The 16,056-nt window shown below is 45.9% G+C and overlaps 4 protein-coding genes across 8 annotated transcripts; all 4 read right to left on the reverse strand.

Annotated features, from left to right (window-relative positions):
- Nucleotides 1–137: 137 nt before the first annotated feature.
- Nucleotides 138–3,103, reverse strand: jdp2a (Jun dimerization protein 2a). Its single transcript, XM_056590249.1, has 4 exons — nucleotides 2,860–3,103; nucleotides 1,650–1,867; nucleotides 1,454–1,558; nucleotides 138–1,372 (listed from the first exon to the last, which is right to left on the reverse strand). The coding sequence occupies exons 1-4, from the start codon at nucleotides 2,945–2,947 to the stop codon at nucleotides 1,187–1,189; spliced, it is 597 nt and encodes a 198-aa protein (XP_056446224.1). The 5' UTR covers nucleotides 2,948–3,103; the 3' UTR covers nucleotides 138–1,186.
- A 46-nt stretch (nucleotides 3,104–3,149) lies between these two features.
- fosaa (v-fos FBJ murine osteosarcoma viral oncogene homolog Aa) lies at nucleotides 3,150–6,013 on the reverse strand. Of its 2 annotated transcripts, none has more exons than XM_056590248.1 (4): nucleotides 5,867–6,013; nucleotides 5,053–5,229; nucleotides 4,582–4,689; nucleotides 3,150–4,464 (listed from the first exon to the last, which is right to left on the reverse strand). In XM_056590248.1, the coding sequence occupies exons 1-4, from the start codon at nucleotides 6,011–6,013 to the stop codon at nucleotides 3,757–3,759; spliced, it is 1,140 nt and encodes a 379-aa protein (XP_056446223.1). In that variant the 3' UTR covers nucleotides 3,150–3,756. The 2 variants fall into 2 exon arrangements, with proteins under 2 accessions (XP_056446223.1, XP_056446222.1); XM_056590247.1 differs by having other exon boundaries at nucleotides 5,002–5,229.
- A 1,401-nt stretch (nucleotides 6,014–7,414) lies between these two features.
- Nucleotides 7,415–14,345, reverse strand: mlh3 (mutL homolog 3 (E. coli)). Of its 4 annotated transcripts, none has more exons than XM_056590243.1 (12): nucleotides 11,563–14,345; nucleotides 11,017–11,112; nucleotides 10,836–10,912; nucleotides 10,531–10,635; nucleotides 10,297–10,381; nucleotides 10,096–10,164; nucleotides 9,586–9,694; nucleotides 8,566–8,725; nucleotides 8,444–8,467; nucleotides 8,242–8,320; nucleotides 7,653–7,804; nucleotides 7,415–7,503 (listed from the first exon to the last, which is right to left on the reverse strand). In XM_056590243.1, exons 1-12 carry the CDS (start codon nucleotides 14,078–14,080, stop codon nucleotides 7,426–7,428), a joined length of 3,552 nt encoding a protein of 1,183 aa, XP_056446218.1. In that variant the 5' UTR covers nucleotides 14,081–14,345; the 3' UTR covers nucleotides 7,415–7,425. The 4 variants fall into 4 exon arrangements, with proteins under 4 accessions (XP_056446218.1, XP_056446217.1, XP_056446219.1 ...); XM_056590242.1 differs by having other exon boundaries at nucleotides 9,586–9,718; XM_056590244.1 differs by lacking the exon at nucleotides 11,017–11,112 and having other exon boundaries at nucleotides 9,586–9,718; nucleotides 11,563–14,344.
- Nucleotides 14,346–14,500: 155 nt separating this feature from the next.
- On the reverse strand, nucleotides 14,501–15,994 carry acyp1 (acylphosphatase 1, erythrocyte (common) type). The gene is made up of 3 exons (XM_056590250.1): nucleotides 15,891–15,994; nucleotides 15,233–15,320; nucleotides 14,501–15,029 (listed from the first exon to the last, which is right to left on the reverse strand). Exons 2-3 carry the CDS (start codon nucleotides 15,311–15,313, stop codon nucleotides 14,811–14,813), a joined length of 300 nt encoding a protein of 99 aa, XP_056446225.1. The 5' UTR covers nucleotides 15,314–15,320; nucleotides 15,891–15,994; the 3' UTR covers nucleotides 14,501–14,810.
- Between the last annotated feature and the right edge of the window lie 62 nt (nucleotides 15,995–16,056).

Consider the following 16,056-nt stretch of genomic DNA (forward strand, 5'->3'; position numbering starts at 1 on the left):
GCATACTTTCAAAAATATTGATTGAATAATACACCATGGTGTATTATTCAATCAATATTTTTTATATAAATATTGATTGAATAATACACCATGGTGTATTATTCAATCAATATTTTTGAAAGTATGCCTACCCAACCATTACTCAAACAAGGCAATACTACTGTGCAATATTATAAATTGGCTGCCTATGTTAATCCATAAATTCCTAAGAATAATGGCTCCTTTAACTACAGCTAATCATTCCTTGAAATGTTCCCACTCTGGTCTGCAGTGTTTGGCTCATGATGATAGCCACCAAAACATGGCCACATCATAATCCTAAAATCATTCATACAACCACATTAAAGGAAATATAAAGAACCCTATACATTTATTTCTTGTAGAAATACAAAACACCACAATGTGTGACTGCTTAAATGTTTAGCCTACATGACAAAATACAAAAGTATAAAAAACGGAATAACAGAATATATCAATGTAGTCAAAGTAATTACAAGTACAACAGTCTGTAAATAAACATATATATGTGCATATGTGACGCCTGCGTCCAAAACAATAATGATGACCACAACAAAAAAACATTTGAACCATCGAATGCTTAACAATAATCGTGTGATTATCTCTACCAGGAAATGTGATGTGACCTAGAAATGCATTTCTCTCTCTCTCTCTCTCTCTCTCTCTCTCTCTCTCTCTCTCTCTCTCTCTCTCTCTCTCTCTCTCTCTCTCTCTCTCTCTCTCTCTCTCTCTCTCTCTCTCTCTCTCTCTCTCTCTCTCTCTCTCTCTCTCTCTCTCTCTCTCTCTCTCTCAAGGCTAATATGCAGTTTGCATAAAATACTAAATGTATGCATAAAATACATAAAATACTCCTGTTCTGCGGCAGAGAGAAAAGAGAGAGATCGAGAGTCGGATCGAGATAGAGAGGGAGAGTTTCAAGTGTCTGACTTGATTGATTGACGTCAGGGTTTAAGAGCTCTGTGATGGTGGCGGGGAACGCATTGCATGTTTACCCTTCGCCACGTGTGCATGTAGTCGTCCACCGCCTCCTGGAGGTTGCCTGCAGGTGCCTCACTTTGCCCCAAGGAACCTAATTTGGCCCCTGGAGCCTACCTTGGCCCCTGGAGCCTCACTTGGCCCCCTGGAGCCTCACTTGGCCCCCTGGAGCCTCACTCGGCCCCCGGGAGCCTCACTCGGCTCCCAGCTGCTCCAGGAGCGGATTCCCCTCACCCTCGGGGGTCTTCACGCTGTCGGTCCTGACGATGCAGGTGGGCCGGTGTCGGTTCAGCATGAGGATCAGCTGCTGCCGCTCGTGTTTCAGCTCCTCGATCTGAGACTTGAGGTCAGAGTTCATCATCTCCAACCGCTCCGACTCCTGAGGGACGGGAGAGTGTGAACGACGGACACGCCGAAACGGAGAGCTTCTGCAACGACGACGGCCACGTTGAAAACTCACCATTTGTAGATAATCTGTCCTCTCCTTCTTTTTGTTTCGACATCGCGCTGCAGCCATTTTGTTTTTCTCTCGCCGCCGTTTTCGACGGTCCACCTCGTCGTCCCTCTGGGTGAGGGAGAAAAAACACACTCAAAACGCAACCATGACAACGCTAATGTTTGCAGCCCCCTCCTCGGTGCTCACCAGCGCTTCATACCTCGGCCTTGATGGAGAGCGTCCCCTTCCCCAGCTTGTCGAGGAAGTGCAGCGGGGAAAGCATGGTCCCAAAGTCCTGCAGGTCACCGAAGCGGAGCTGGTCTGTCAGCGTGGTGGCCGAGAGTCCCGCCAGGGACCCCAGGCTCGGCAGGGAGCCCGCCGTCACAGAGGGGTCTGGGATCTGACCTGGCATCGTGTCAGCCTCGGTCTTAACCACAGCTGAAAGGAAAGAAGAAGAAAAGTCTGGACGTTCAAGAGATGTGGCATGGGCCAGGTGGTAGCATTAGTATATGCTACTTCATTGCTTGCTAGAACGTCTTTATAAGTAGTCGGTGGGTTCAATTGTTGAACACCGACATCTAAATTGAACCAATTTAAATTCATACATGTATGGGCACAGAATGCAATCAGCTCTTTTCGTCTATCTGTGACAGGCTATGCAGACTTCTAAATACTTAAACTCGTATTCCGTTAATCAGTGTGCCATGATGGATAGTTGAAGAGCGGATTAGAACAGATCAGGTGAGTGTATAAGTGGTGGAGAAATGACGTAGGCAGCTTCGAGAGGCAAGCCTCAAGTTTTTTTCAACCACTAGTTGGCAACAGCACACCAGGGAATTTCTGTTGTTTTTTTTTCTTTGAAAACGACGATGTAGGCTACTTTTATACAATTGTCAGGAACACATTGTGGACATCTGAATAATGTGCTTTTAAGTGTTCATCCGGTTTGAACCGCTTTATCATGAGCAAATTTGAAAGCGGAAGTTTTTTTTGAGTGCGGCACTTATCTTACGTAACTTTCCCTTTCACTGCGAAAGCAGCAGAAAACAACGGAGATGTTTCCACTTTAGCGCAATAGCCTTAGAAACCTCCCAACACCGAATAAACCATAAGCATCGGCCTAACTTATAAACTAAATGAAGCCCAGAGGCTAAAAACATGTTCACACGTCATTATTGCACATGTAACATGAGCTGTGTGTGCAAAGAAAAGAGACTAGCTTACAGCATGGGCAACAGCATGTCAATCATATCCCCAGAAAAACATCATGAAAACTAGATTCATGAACATCTATGCATTGCATAGGCGGCTCAATGTACATATACTACATCTGCTGTCCGCATTACGTCCGGAATTGCGTCTAATTATAACTCCTGCATACGGGATGCTATTCTTCTTTCGACATGTGGACTATTACGTTTTGCACAGACCTGACTTTGATCCCAGGTGCGAAAAATGTCCTCTCTTATGGTCGGCCGATGGTCTGGAATAGATTTTAAAAAGTGGAAATCGTTGCATCAGCCCGTTTCAAAGTAATCCAAATCTGAAAGGATTTGGGAATGCGGAAATTAGCCGAGACAACCAAACGTAAGCAGGAATGTAAAGAGAAAAAAAATACAGAAAAAAATGTGGCCAGTAGTGCCTCCTCCCATAGAGAGATCGGACTGCATGCATGGCTCGGCTGCAGAATGGAGGGTTCACAAGAACGACTTGCACAGGCAAAGGTTATCCAGACATCACTGAGTGAACATTTATTATGATTATCCAGAATAAATAAGCAATCAATGCTCTTTTGTTTGAATTATTTGACGAATAAGTCAAATTCTCAGAAGTAAAAAAATAAATTATCATAAATTACATCTTGATAGATATATGGATGTTTTCATGGAAAACCATAAACAGTGTAACGATGGTTTTGACGAGTCGGTGGTGTGAGGTATGTCAGGCGGAGCACGGATGGTTAAAACGGTCACAGCAGTCATCACATCACTGACACTGACACGAAACCAAACTGTAACATTAATTCAACAATACATCTTAGATCTAGTAACAGATCAAACATGAGCTCTGACAATCCTCAGCATGCGCTATAACGCCAGAACTCATCTCCCTTTTATGAAACTTAAAAAGGCATGCTTTCAGCTCCATTACCATGTAGTAAAGTTTATATTTCTGATTGGGCACACACGCATACAATACATGTCATGAATGCAGTTTCTCGTTAAAGTGTCATAGAATACCGTGGGCATACATCGGTGGAACAATTTCAAAACCATGGATCTGGTAAAAAGCGATCCAAGCTCAGAACATCTCTCCCTCTTTAGACCTTACAAAGCGAGGAGAGTGGGCGAGTTGAGCAGGTCCCCTGATTCAGTCTTTCCCGCTCCGCCCTTGACGCCATCCATCCCCTCCGGGAGGGCGTCCAGCTCGGGACAGGCGAACGTGAAGACGGACAGGTAACTGTTACAGGTGGGTGTGGAGGTCACCACCGGCGTGCTCAGCGGCTCCAGGTCCCCGGACACCGACTTGTACAGCGTCTCCCAGTCGGACACCCCCAGCGAGCTGCTCAGGTCGATGTCGGGCACCGAGCGGCCCGTCTCCATGGGGGCCCCGTCGTCGTCCTCCAGGCCCGACACCAGCTCGTCCAGCAGCGCCCCCTCCTTCACCTCCAGGGACGGCTCCAGGTCACAGCCGCTGATCTCCGCGCTGGCGCACAGCAGGATGTCGGAGTCGCCGGAGATGGCGGCGGACGGGTCGCTGGGCTGGGCGTCCATGCCGTCCTGCAGGAGGACGCCGTCCTGGCTGCCCCCGTCCTCCTGGAGCCTGTCCTCACCGCTCGGGCTGCCGGGGGGGAAGTCGGGGGGCCCGCCGGCGGTGGCGGCGGCGGCGTCCCGGAACATGACGCCCAGCTCCTCGGGCAGCTGACACATGGGTTTGTGCGTGGAGAGGGCGTCCTCCAGTCTCTCCTTCTCCTTCAGCAGGTTGGCGATCTCCAGCTCCAGAGCGGCTCCCTCCTCCTCCAGTATGTCCGTCTCCTGCGGAGGAAACAGAGGCAGAAGGTGGACGGCCCAGAGAGGTTTTCGTCAGCCAGGTGAAGCGCACGCCAGGTGAGCGACCACCGCGGCTCAACAAACAGACCTTTGTTTACTTACAGCTTGCAGGGTGTCTGTGAGTTCCCGTCGCCTGTTGCGACACTTGGCTGCAGCCATTTTATTGCGCTCCCTTCGCACCTTCTTCTTCTCCTCATCCGCTGGAGAGAGCTGCAGGGGTAAGACAATGTGTTCAGTTCAAACCGTGAGGGATATAGAAAGCTACATCTGTTCCTGATTCGCCCACCAGAAAGGGTGTCAAAAACAATCTTTTCTGCATCGCTCCTAAAAATAGACCATTGTTGCAGACTTGCTGTGCCCTGAATATAAATTGACTGCCATCCGAGGGGGGCATGCACACAGCCTGTTGCAACACCTCGGATGGGAGCCGTCATGCACATCATACAGATGTGATAAACGTTGCATATATAAATATATGCACATCACAGAGTGCAGCATGCTGGCGCCTTGCTCTTGGCTGACCTGTTCTGCTTTCCCCTTCCTTGCAGAATTTTTCCCCTTTGTCCCGCCTACTTTGGATGCTGCTCGGGGAGAGCTCTGCACGCTATTGGCCGGCTTGCTGCCAAGAGTCTGACTGACGGATGTAATGATGGTCGGCTGGACCATCCACTGGAAATCTGGGGTAGTAGCGATTGCGGTGACTGTTGGAATAAAGGAGTCGACCTGCGTGTCCATATCCTGGCAGAGTTCCTGAAAAAAAAAAACACATATAAGACACTGTAAATTGTATTCTAGGTGTAACTTCATTGACAATTATGTATTTATCTATTTAGAAGAAAAAATAATGTTTAATGTTTAATTGACACACAGACACACACACACGTGTAAGAAGTCCATGCGTGTATGTAGCATCATATTGTTGTGTCAAACGGGCTGTCCACACAGGTTCTCCTCCTTGAAATATACCGGTCCAAAAATAGCTTTCTCCGGATCAATATTTGACTTTATCATTGTGTCTGACGTCACCGCTGACGCAGAGTCGCTGTGGAGTCTCCTGAATGGATTTATTTTTCTCAATGAACTGCTGCATCGACACGCTCCCATTCGGTCCCAGGACGTCAGTCATAACAAGACTAGCATACGGTGATTATACATCCCTGTGTTCACCCGAGATAGGCAACTCACAATAAATGTAATGTTAAAACATACAACCATCTACTGTAGGCCTATATATAGTTTAAATACAAGCTCGTCGGGTCTATATCCCGCCCACTACTTCCAATTAAGATAAACAAACGTTGTGCACATCAGCCATGATGGGATATGTCGTCGATTTGACCGTCGCCTGGCATGAAATCTTCAACGTAGACACTAAATGTATTAATACCTTCACGTTGTCCTCCGGAGAGGACGCTGTCGACCCCGCGTCTTCACGGGTCTCCTCGCATTTCTTGAACGTGTTAATCCCGTCACTGGATTCTGTACTGCAGGCGGATGCTGTGTCCATGTCAGGCGGCAAGCTGTTGACATACATGATGACTACAATGTCTTGATATTATATGTCACCCTTTGTTCAATACAGAAAACTGCCCCTCCAGGTATATACCTGGCACATAGATGACTGAAACGCAAGCCCCTCCTTTTATACTCTGCTAGAATTTTATGAATGAACACAGACCGTACCATCCGTGGAGGGGAGTGAAACCGACTATCAGAAAAAAGTAAACCGCTGTTGTCGGCGTATTATTTGATTAATCGAACATCTAACCCCCGTGTGGAATCATACAGATGTGCTTGTTGACATCGGTCCTATTGTCTATTCAATTTTATCCTGTCACAACACAACCAGTGGATCGACGATGCAATGTGCCCGGAGGAATATGCACCGTCCATGATACGATGCCTGGGCAGCTTGAGACAAAACATGATACACAGTGATCCGTACATATAGGCCCTGTCCCATTACACCATACCGCGGGTTAGTGGAACTATTCCATTTAACAACCTGTGTCGCAAAGTATGTTTGGACCTATTAACATTGCATAGCCTACGTTATTCGATTATCTCACTGGTCCATGTTATTTAACAAAACAATTTCATAAAGCTGACGCTTAAAATATATTGATCAGTAAAAGACGTAACAGCCCGATGTGTTTAGAGCCCAAACAAGCCTTCTGGAAGTGAGCGACGCCCACTTAGCATCGTCTGTGGTGTTTACTTCAACCCCCCTCAAGTGATCACACGGACCCAAAGATGTTCTTTTTTTTCTCCTCGTGATACCTCAATCATTTGAAGTGAAATAAACTAAATATAATATAAAAACATAACAATATGTTGAAACTATGAGACTATTGATGAACATCCGTCTAATAAAAACAAATAAAGTTTTTTAAGCACAGATGGAAGAGATGTCTTTAACTATCGCTGATCTAATGCCGGACTTGTGAGACCAGCTTTTCTAATGGCCCAAAAGATCCAAAGGGGGTGGATGGTCTGTAAAAAATTGCAAAGTTTCATATGTGCTATAGGAACATGATTTGCGTGACATCATATATTTGCATTACATATTAACCTGATGCCAGCACGAAGGATGCTGCAAAATAATTCAAAGTCGAGGCCTCGTTTTTCATGGATGACTTGAGGTCTTTACCTACACAAAGTAATATGATACAATAGTAACAGTAAATAGTAAGATCCAATGCACAAAAAGAAGGGGAAATAAATAGTAATCTGACCTGAGCAATATTACCTTGGACAACAGATCCTGTTGTGATGACTTTCACAATAATCTCCTCTGATATGAAATATGTTATTCTTTTAAAACATTGTCAGTTAGGCTTCCAAATTAGTCTGATAGAGAGCAAAATCAATATAATTCATCTCATTTTATCAAATAAATAGCCTAGAATTGATCCAGGTTTGTACTGCAATACTAAAATACACAAATCACAGTTTTCTACGTCCATAAAGCTCCCAAGCCTTGTACATTCTTCTGAGTCGTCCTAGGTTGGGTCTCTGTGTTTCCTGCACAGATCAAACAACCAAAGACAGAATATCAATTTTCCACTGTTCGATTCCCCAGACCAAGTGCATGTATATCATATTGGAGGCAATCATGAATCAGTCTTTTCAAAGCTCTTGACACATATATATATCTACACACAAAGTGGCACCTTCTCGTCGCCTTCCAGAAACAGGGTGTCTGCCAGCGGCGCGATGGAGGGACGGCCGTGGGCGCACTGGAAGGGCAGCTGGCAGGACGACAGGGAGCCCACCAGGCTGCGGCACTCGTCCAGACTCAGGACGTCGTTGAATTTGATGGCTCCTGTTCCACGAATCAGAAGACATGTTAACATTCAGGGCATTAAGAAGACACTGTTATCTGAAGCCACATACAATAAGTACGTTAGTCCGAAGAAATCGCAACAATATATCAATGTCTGTACAGTAAGGATGTTCATAGAAACAAGTGCCAAGCACTAACAATTGCCAGGTTAATCCATTCCCCGTATACAACAAAGATATCTAGGATAAGACGCTACACAATGCTAGTACTATTCCTAAGTGCAAGGATGTACAACATACGATAGGTGTTGCGGTAAGGGGGGAGGCTATGCAGAGTCTTTTGCAGAAGTTGATAAGCGACTCTGCAATTTTGAAGACACGACCCATGCCACTCGTTAAAGTTCTCATTCTCTGATAACAATCAGAGGACTATCGCTGAGCAGGACATAGTGGGAACAGTGAGAGGAACAGGCCTACCGTGACATGCCAGGGAAGCCAGGACCCTCAGCACCGCGAGAGGCAGAGTTCCTCGCACGCTGCCTGTGGAGCAGAATATCTGGACCAAAAATAAAAGCGAGGGGAAATTCTCAATACGACACCGTTTTGGTTATTAAGACATTTCCTGGCTGGATCATGAGGGGACAGAGTAGAGTGACGTTGGAGGTATAAAAGAGCATACCTCGAGCTGATCTCTGAGGTATTCCTGATAGGAGCGAAGGAGGAGAGGACAGCGTTAGTACCGTCGGTGAGCATGAACCTGGCGTTGACAGGTGATGCTGCCGGAGGCTCCGAGCCGCTTACCTCCACGACGGCCTTGATGACGGACGGCCGGCCCCGCCGCACCTCGTTGTGCTCCTTCTCGGTGAAACACAACGGCACCCTGCCCACCAGGACCCGGGGGGCCCCCGTTGTGGGCAGCTCCAGCTGCAGGCCCAGGCCGCGGAGAGGAGCCTGGCAGCCCCTGGAGACGGAAAACCTCAGCCAGCTCAGGCTCATGTTGTGGTTTACCGTTGCATGCTGTGTGACCCTTCCCGTTACATTTCTTCTTGATTTCAACATCTATATTGAATTTAATTAAATGAGTCGTATCATGCAGATGTTTATTATGTATTTATTAATGTTATTTCTTTTAATGTAAGCTATTAATGATTTATTCACTGAGCCTAGAGTGAAGTATTATTTATCCATGTATTGAGGAGCCGGGAGGGGTCAGACATCCTGCTGAAGGACGATGGGCTGAAGGTTGAATGTGGACATTGAATAGTCCACACATTTATAAAAATATTGTTTGGTTTTCATTTACAGGCCCTCAGTACGAGTGACAAACATGCAATGCCTTCAATCTCACTTCCCCAGAGGCTGATGAGCTCAACGTTTCGCGGCGAATAGGGGAAATGGACCAATGGCGCAGTAGGTGTCCCCAGCGCTTCCTAACCACGACGTCAGTTACATCACGCTGAACCGTTGGTTTTTCACCTTTGACCCTATTTCTATCCAAGCACTATGCAAGTGGTGTGCGATATATGAGTGTGTCATACTATAAAACATGTTATTAACATCTTTACATATTTTTCTCTGTCTAAGAAATGTTATCCTCATTTTATAAAAATGCAATCCATACGGTAAAACAAATGAGGTACCAGAGAAACAACAGAGTCCCCCCCAAACATGTGCTACCCTTACTGAGACAATAGACCAGCCCAGAACCATCTTTAGCTTGGGGAACCGTCCCTTTATAAAGAGGCATATGTATACATTTTATAACCGGCTGATGGCTGATCTATTCATGTTGAGCTGCTGAGGGTCTCCGGGACCACCGACCTGAGCAGCCTCAGCTCCTCCTCCGTCACGCTCAGCTCCAGCGGCGGCGCGATGCTGGAGGAACACAGGCGCCGCTGGCCGGGCGTGTCGGGGTCGTCCTCGTAGGAGTCTGCAGAGGGAGCCGCACACATCACTAGAGGGGGACAACTTGTTGATACAGCAAATTACATCCGGGTATTGCTCTCTTCCTATTTAAATCCAACACTTAGATATCTGAGATGTTTCTATTAACCCTATAACCTAGACATTACTTTTATAAACCGAATTATTAAGAATGTTTTGCCTCCATGTATGCATTTGAATTATGGCACCCATTGCACTTCTGACCATCCCCGGAATGAGGGATCCCCAATCTACGTTCCTTTTCAAATATCTTCCTTGGTAATTACGGGAGTTTTCTCTTGCCCTCTGGGGGGCTAGGGTCAGGGGGGTGTAATAAAGGTATGGCCGGTTAAGCCCTCTGAGACTGTAGCTGTGATGAAAGGCTTTATGAATGAAATCAAATTGTACCTGCAATAAGCTTTTCCAGGCGGACTCGTTCATGTGCAGCGTGCTGGTCCACCAGTACCAAGAGATTTCCTACAGGGCCACAGAGGAGGGGAAACATTCAGCACTGAGTCACTCCAACGCGGGTCAATCTACCGTTTCACCCGTCAAAGACTCATTGTTTCAGAACACCACAGGGCGATGATGTCAACGTCAGAGCGATACCTTCAGTTCCTGGGTCCTGGGCTGACTCTGTGTCCCGAGTGTTAATCAGACACGCAAGGAACTTCTTATCTACCTGATGAATCACCTGCAACATAATTAAACCATGTTTATATATTTGAACCATATTTATTTATTTGAATATCCAAGAAATCTTGTTACACATAATGGACCGTATTTCTTTAAAGTTAAAGGACAAAGCACTTAGATAAAGGTTTAGATTTGAACCGGGTTCACCTTCATCGAGGTAATCATGGCTTTAGAGAAGCGGTATGGAAACAGGATGTTGTGGATCTTGACAGCCAGACCGTCAGCTTGGTCACTGCATACGTCTACACCGACCTGTGAGCACAAAAACGATCAAGCGTCCCTCTTCAGCTTTAGAATCTGCACAGTAGCCCCCCCTGAGCACTCGGGGGAAGAGGCTGACTGGATGGGCACTGTCTAACAGCATTGTATTTTAACGGTCCAGAACAGTCATGCACATATTAGTTAGTGAGACGTTCAGCTTATCACACAAGCAAAACAAACTCTGATCTTACCACAGGAGGCCTGTCAAACACAGGGTTCTTCCATTTAGAGTACATGGAGGAAAGAGAGTTCTCCAGCTTATCCCCCCCTGTAGGAACAGATATGAAGAACATCATACACGCAGAAAACACAATGGTTGGATTGTTTGTTTTGGACCCGTTGATCCACTAATGTTTTAATGAGAGCGGGTACCTCTGTTTTCAGCCCCTGAACTGACTACTCTTTTGTCTCTGGGAAGGAAGGGCAAGATTTGCTCCATCTGAAATGGGTAGCATCTATATTCAAACCCTATGTTTAAGGGAGGAGATCAGGCAAGAATGAATATAAGCATTAAAACTCTTGACCGGAAATATTCACTATAAAGGCCTAATACATCAAACCCTTCAATTCCCACCTAACTTTTCATAGGACACCTCCTTATTTTTTTCAAGGCATCATAACCTAACCGAGGTCAAGACCTGTACTCATGACCGCAGCCAGCTATGCAGGTCCGGACCTCTGTAATTATTTCCTAAATTATATATTTTTTTATAGTTCATTACGTTAACATTACACATGCACAAAAAAAGTGCATGTGTCCCGCTGTATCCATTTAATTTGAGATAATTTGTTTTTGTGTAGTGTTTAGCTTGGCTTGTGTTTGTAGGTGTCATACTGGTATGAAAAATCTGGACCCAAACCTTTAGGGCCTAAACTGATTTCTAAACCCTGGCTACGACCCTGGCTGCACCTACTGACCTGTCTCAGTGACAACGTTCACTGCCATGCGTGTGACATCCGAAGTGCAGCAGACCTCGGTGTCCCCCGTGGCTGGGACCTCGTAGCGGCTCAGTCCGGTCACCTGGTTGACGGACACCGTCCGGCCCAGTGTGTCGTCAAAGTGATCCAGCCAGTCTCCGGACGTTGAGCCCTCCGGCCCGGTCGTTAGTTCAGGCCTTGAAGTGCCTTGTAGGGCAGACGCAGGGCTCTGTGCTGTAGGTCCACCACAGGTCCGGTTGGGAGAACAGTTGTTGTTGTTGCTGTCTTGGACGTTGTCGTCTACCTTAGTATCTATCATTTCAGACTGAAGAGGGCTTTGTTGATGCAGGTCAACCACTCGCTGTTGTTTCAGATGACTAAGTTTTGATGCCAGAGAAACTTCACCACCTCCAGTCTTGTCTAAGATAGGCTTCCGCTTGATGAATATAGAGAAGGTAGGAAGGCTTTGAACATCGCTCTGAATTATTACAGGGTCCGGGATGTCTGTATTTTGAGTCTCGTTTTCAGCAATGGGGAATTCCTTGCCAGGGACAAAGATGTCCCCAGTCTGAGGCAATAGGGAATGTGGTTGCTTGCTGCTACTGAAGGCTGCAATAGAAAGCCTTTTCTCCCCTATTGGCTTGCAGTATGTGCTTCGAAACCTGTCCAGAGATGCAGATTCCTTAGACAATAACTTCCTAAAACATGTAAGCTTGGGAACCTTTGAAGCAATGTTATAACCATCGTCCAAGTATACTTTATGACTAGACTGGATGTAGTCAACTTCCGACACTTTGCGTTTCATCAAGCCTATGCTCTGTTTACATGTTTTTGTTGTGCAAAACGTTGGCCTATCATCGTGGCTCTTAGCTGGCAGACTTTCATGAATGTAGGCATCTGCTAGACTGATCTTTCTGAACCCTTCCACGGATTCTCCATGTGTATTTGAGCTCTGTTGATGAGCTACAATTCGATGCGCAGATGTTTCTTGTCCATTGTCTAGCGACGCAGTAAAACTGCCACCTTTGGCAGCGTGCCAAACCCCTCCCTCCCCATGGTCTTCAGTTGGACCGCCGTCCACCTGATCCACTCCACTCACGCATCCACTCCCATGAGCCCCAGCTCCACCCCTGGATTCTACGCTTGCGGGCCTTTCGTTTCGTATCGTCTCCATTTCCGGCGGACCCGCGTCTTCCTCGAGTGGTTCCAACGTGGCTGCCTTACTGGAGTTGTCGTCTTGAACACATGTCTGTGCCACACTTTCTTCAAGCGCACCGTCGACAACAACAACTTTACGATGAACCGGGCCGGATGAAAGCGTACCGCAGACAGTGTGGCTGAGCGAGGCCTCTGCTGTTATTAATTGGGTACCGTGGAAACCCAAGTTCACTGGTTTCTCAGATGTACACAGCAGGCTTTGAGGAGCGCAGTCTAACTCTTCTTGCGAGGGGTCAGCCAACAGATTCTCTCTGCTTAGAAAGGCTTTAACAGCCTGTTCTAAACAGATCAAAATCCCATCCCAGTCTTTAAACTCTATGAGAGTTTTGGCTGGGTCAAGACAAATGTCATATTCTGAGTAGCAGCATTTAATATTTATGATATATATTGGATGTAGTTCTTGGCCCCTTTTCTGCTTTGGGCTCCTGATTATCGACTGGCCGTCTGGGCTATCATTCTTCTGACCTGAACTGTTAAGCTTCCGGAGGAGGAAATTGAGCAACTGGTGAAGGCGTGTTTTCAGAAGTAGCCTTTCATTCACATACAAGAACTGTAAGCTTTTGTTGTAGTGACCCTCTATACCTATGTGACCGCTGATTTTAAATTGTGCCTGGCTGTGACTGATTTCTCGCAGATGCTGTCCTCGCCCTAAGCCATAGATCTGGACAAATCGATGGTATGTACTTCTGGCTTTTGAGAGCTGGGCCAGCATGGCTCCTGTCACATCGTTTTTCAAAGTAAAAGACACAGACGGGTGCATCAGAGAGATGGCCTCCACCCGGTGCCTGATGCGCTCCGCTTCAAGGACGGGGTCCATTCTGTTCCTCCTGACTGGCATGTTGTGGAAAAAGTTGCAAATAGTCAATGTGGTCCCGGCGGAGGGACGGGAAGACTCCGCTTCCAAGACATCCAACCCCTTCCCATCCTTGAAGACCTTAACGTGTGTTTTAACGGATAGTCTTGTTCTTGAAGATATCTCTACCAGGGTCGCTAGAGAAACTATACTTGCAAGGGCCTCCCCACGAAACCCATAAAACCTCAGATTCTCCAAGTCCTCCATGGAACTGCATTTACTAGTACAGTACCTGTTTCCAACCCTCTGCAGGTCATCCAGGTCCATCCCTGACCCGTTGTCCACCACCTGAACCTTGAACGCCTTCATGTCCATCCGCACCCCCACGCATGTCGCCCCCGCGTCCACGCTGTTCAGGAGCAGCTCTTCAACGCCTTGCTGAAGCGAAGATATGGCGATTCCAGAGCGAATTTTGCTCTGGACATCTGCTGACAAACATTTTATCATGGCTTACCATAATGGTAAATACCAAATGAGGTAAAACACCAACGTTACCGGCTGCTACTAACGATGTTAACCGTTAACGGACCTTATTTGGTCGGTTGGCTTGTGGGGTTCGACAGTTGCCTGACTACTGCTCGACCACAAAGACATGACAAGACGCATGTTTTATACGTTAAAAAATAAGACCACCATCGGAACTTCAGATATCTAGTAGGCTACGCCAACACGTTAAAAATCACACGTCAAGCCCACTGGCTTGTTTACAGTCAACGACGAAGCCTTTTCCGGTTAACCCTCCCAGCCTAGCCTGTCCCCTAGCGGCCTGAGTGACCGCAGATGTTCTCGTTCCTAGTGGTTGGCTTTTTTTTTTACAATATTATGTTAACCTTGTTAACCTTAAAGATACCAACAGCCATCAAATGTTGCATGTTGTTGCCAATTTTTAATTGAATGATTGGGGTACTTTAAGAAGTCTAATAATTCTTGTTGAAGAGAGATGTGCATTTTAAGGGGGGAAAGATGAACAGGTAGCCTATTCAAGGGAAAATATCATGTTCTGGTAATGCACACATTATTCAAAAGGGAATACAATTAGGGGAAGCATTGTTATCAAATGAAGAGCCGTTAATTACATTATCTCTTTATAACTCAATAAATAAACATGTTGGATGCGCGCATTTGATGCAATCCATTCATTTAAATATACTAATAAATAAATCACATATCTACGGCCCTACGAGCGCACTACTTTAAAAGTTGAATGCTCTAGACATTTTATAATCTTCTCGTTCTTGAACTCTGCTTTGATGATCTTCGACTGTGGACTGCCAGTGGTGCGCAGCCAGCTTTGCATCTCGGCCACCTTGCTACCGGGGCCTTGCAGCTGTCCCTCAACAGTCCCTGCCTCCGTGTTCCTGACCCAGCCAACCAAGCCCAGCTTCTTCGCTTCTGCCTGAAAATGGGAAACAATTGATATTCACCAGGAAATCCAGAAAGTGATCAAATTTAAGACTGAATAGTGTGAATGTTAAATTAAGGAAAATATTCGGACATTTTTTATATGGGGGAGATGACAATGTCAGCACATGTGACGGTCATGCATGAGCTTTTCTTACAGCAACAATAACTTGGTATGGTACAGTACTTTTTACTTACCTGAGTGAACTTTCGAAAAAATACACCTTGCACTCTACCAAACACTTCATAATCCACAGAAAGCAGGTCTTCACACGACATAGTGTGCCTAAACAAGGAAAACAATGTCATAATTATACACTCATTAAAACATACTTATGAATGTTATATTTCCTTTCTGCCAAGTCTGTTCCACTAGATTCCACTCAATTATTCACACTAGACATGTAAGTAAGATCATTAGAACAATTTCCAAGCAAAGTGAGTGGCAGGCCATTTTGTTTCATGTGGGGGTTAATAAAACGCCAACCCCTTTATTACAATCCTAAATGGTTCATTGTCAGTGTACAGAACATGTGTGTCTCATAAGAATGTGTTTCATCACCAGAGAGCATATGAGCATCAGTGATTCCCTGTTTCAGAGAGCTATGCATCACGATTTATTACAATGATTCGAACGACTAACATGCTATTGGTTTCCCACATGAGTCCGAATAATTATGTTTAAACGCATTGAAAACATGCCGTGTTCAGTGATTCGTGCATGTGATGCTCGCACCACGCAACACGGCCTTCAAAAACCTGTGCAGTGAGTCATTCAGTCAAATAACTTCATAACTTAATAACACAATTAATCTAAGAGTAAAGCGAGGAAAACAACAACGAAGATTGATCTTACCAAGAGGATAAGGTTTTAGGGGAACCTGAAAGTGTTGGGTCTGACCATTGACAGCCCGCCGGTGTGCAAAAACAACAACGATCTAACTTCACCGGAAGCGGAAAGGTCACGTGACTCTCGGGTTATAGACCAATCACAGGGCGCTATTAAGTATCACGTTTCTAGG

This window comes from Gadus chalcogrammus, chromosome 5 (assembly GCF_026213295.1).
Source record: "Gadus chalcogrammus isolate NIFS_2021 chromosome 5, NIFS_Gcha_1.0, whole genome shotgun sequence".
Taxonomy (NCBI): Eukaryota; Metazoa; Chordata; class Actinopteri; order Gadiformes; family Gadidae; genus Gadus; species Gadus chalcogrammus.

What these genes read in the sequence shown, in the direction of transcription:
- jdp2a (XM_056590249.1), bottom strand. Translation starts at nt 2,947, where the DNA reads ATGCAACGATTTCCACTTTTTAAAATCTATTCCAGACCATCGGCCGAC. An exon ending in GCACCTGGGATCAAAGTCAG is followed by an intron (nt 1,868 to 2,859) that starts GTCTGTGCAAAA and finishes CTTTCCTTTCAG; the next exon opens with CTGTGGTTAAGACCGAGGCT. An exon ending in GGACAGATTATCTACAAATG is followed by an intron (nt 1,373 to 1,453) that starts GTGAGTTTTCAA and finishes CCCGTCCCTCAG; the next exon opens with GAGTCGGAGCGGTTGGAGAT.
- fosaa (XM_056590247.1), bottom strand. Translation starts at nt 6,013, where the DNA reads ATGTATGTCAACAGCTTGCCGCCTGACATGGACACAGCATCCGCCTGC. An exon ending in CTCCGGAGGACAACGTGAAG is followed by an intron (nt 5,230 to 5,866) that starts GTATTAATACAT and finishes TTTTTTTTTCAG; the next exon opens with GAACTCTGCCAGGATATGGA. An exon ending in GGAAGGGGAAAGCAGAACAG is followed by an intron (nt 4,690 to 5,001) that starts GTCAGCCAAGAG and finishes TTACCCCTGCAG; the next exon opens with CTCTCTCCAGCGGATGAGGA.
- acyp1 (XM_056590250.1), bottom strand. Translation starts at nt 15,313, where the DNA reads ATGTCGTGTGAAGACCTGCTTTCTGTGGATTATGAAGTGTTTGGTAGA. An exon ending in TTTTTCGAAAGTTCACTCAG is followed by an intron (nt 15,030 to 15,232) that starts GTAAGTAAAAAG and finishes TCCCATTTTCAG; the next exon opens with GCAGAAGCGAAGAAGCTGGG.
- mlh3 (XM_056590242.1), bottom strand. Translation starts at nt 14,080, where the DNA reads ATGATAAAATGTTTGTCAGCAGATGTCCAGAGCAAAATTCGCTCTGGA. An exon ending in CCAGGACCCAGGAACTGAAG is followed by an intron (nt 10,165 to 10,296) that starts GTATCGCTCTGA and finishes GTGGCCCTGTAG; the next exon opens with GAAATCTCTTGGTACTGGTG. An exon ending in TCATCAAGGCCGTCGTGGAG is followed by an intron (nt 8,468 to 8,565) that starts GTAAGCGGCTCG and finishes CGCTCCTATCAG; the next exon opens with GAATACCTCAGAGATCAGCT.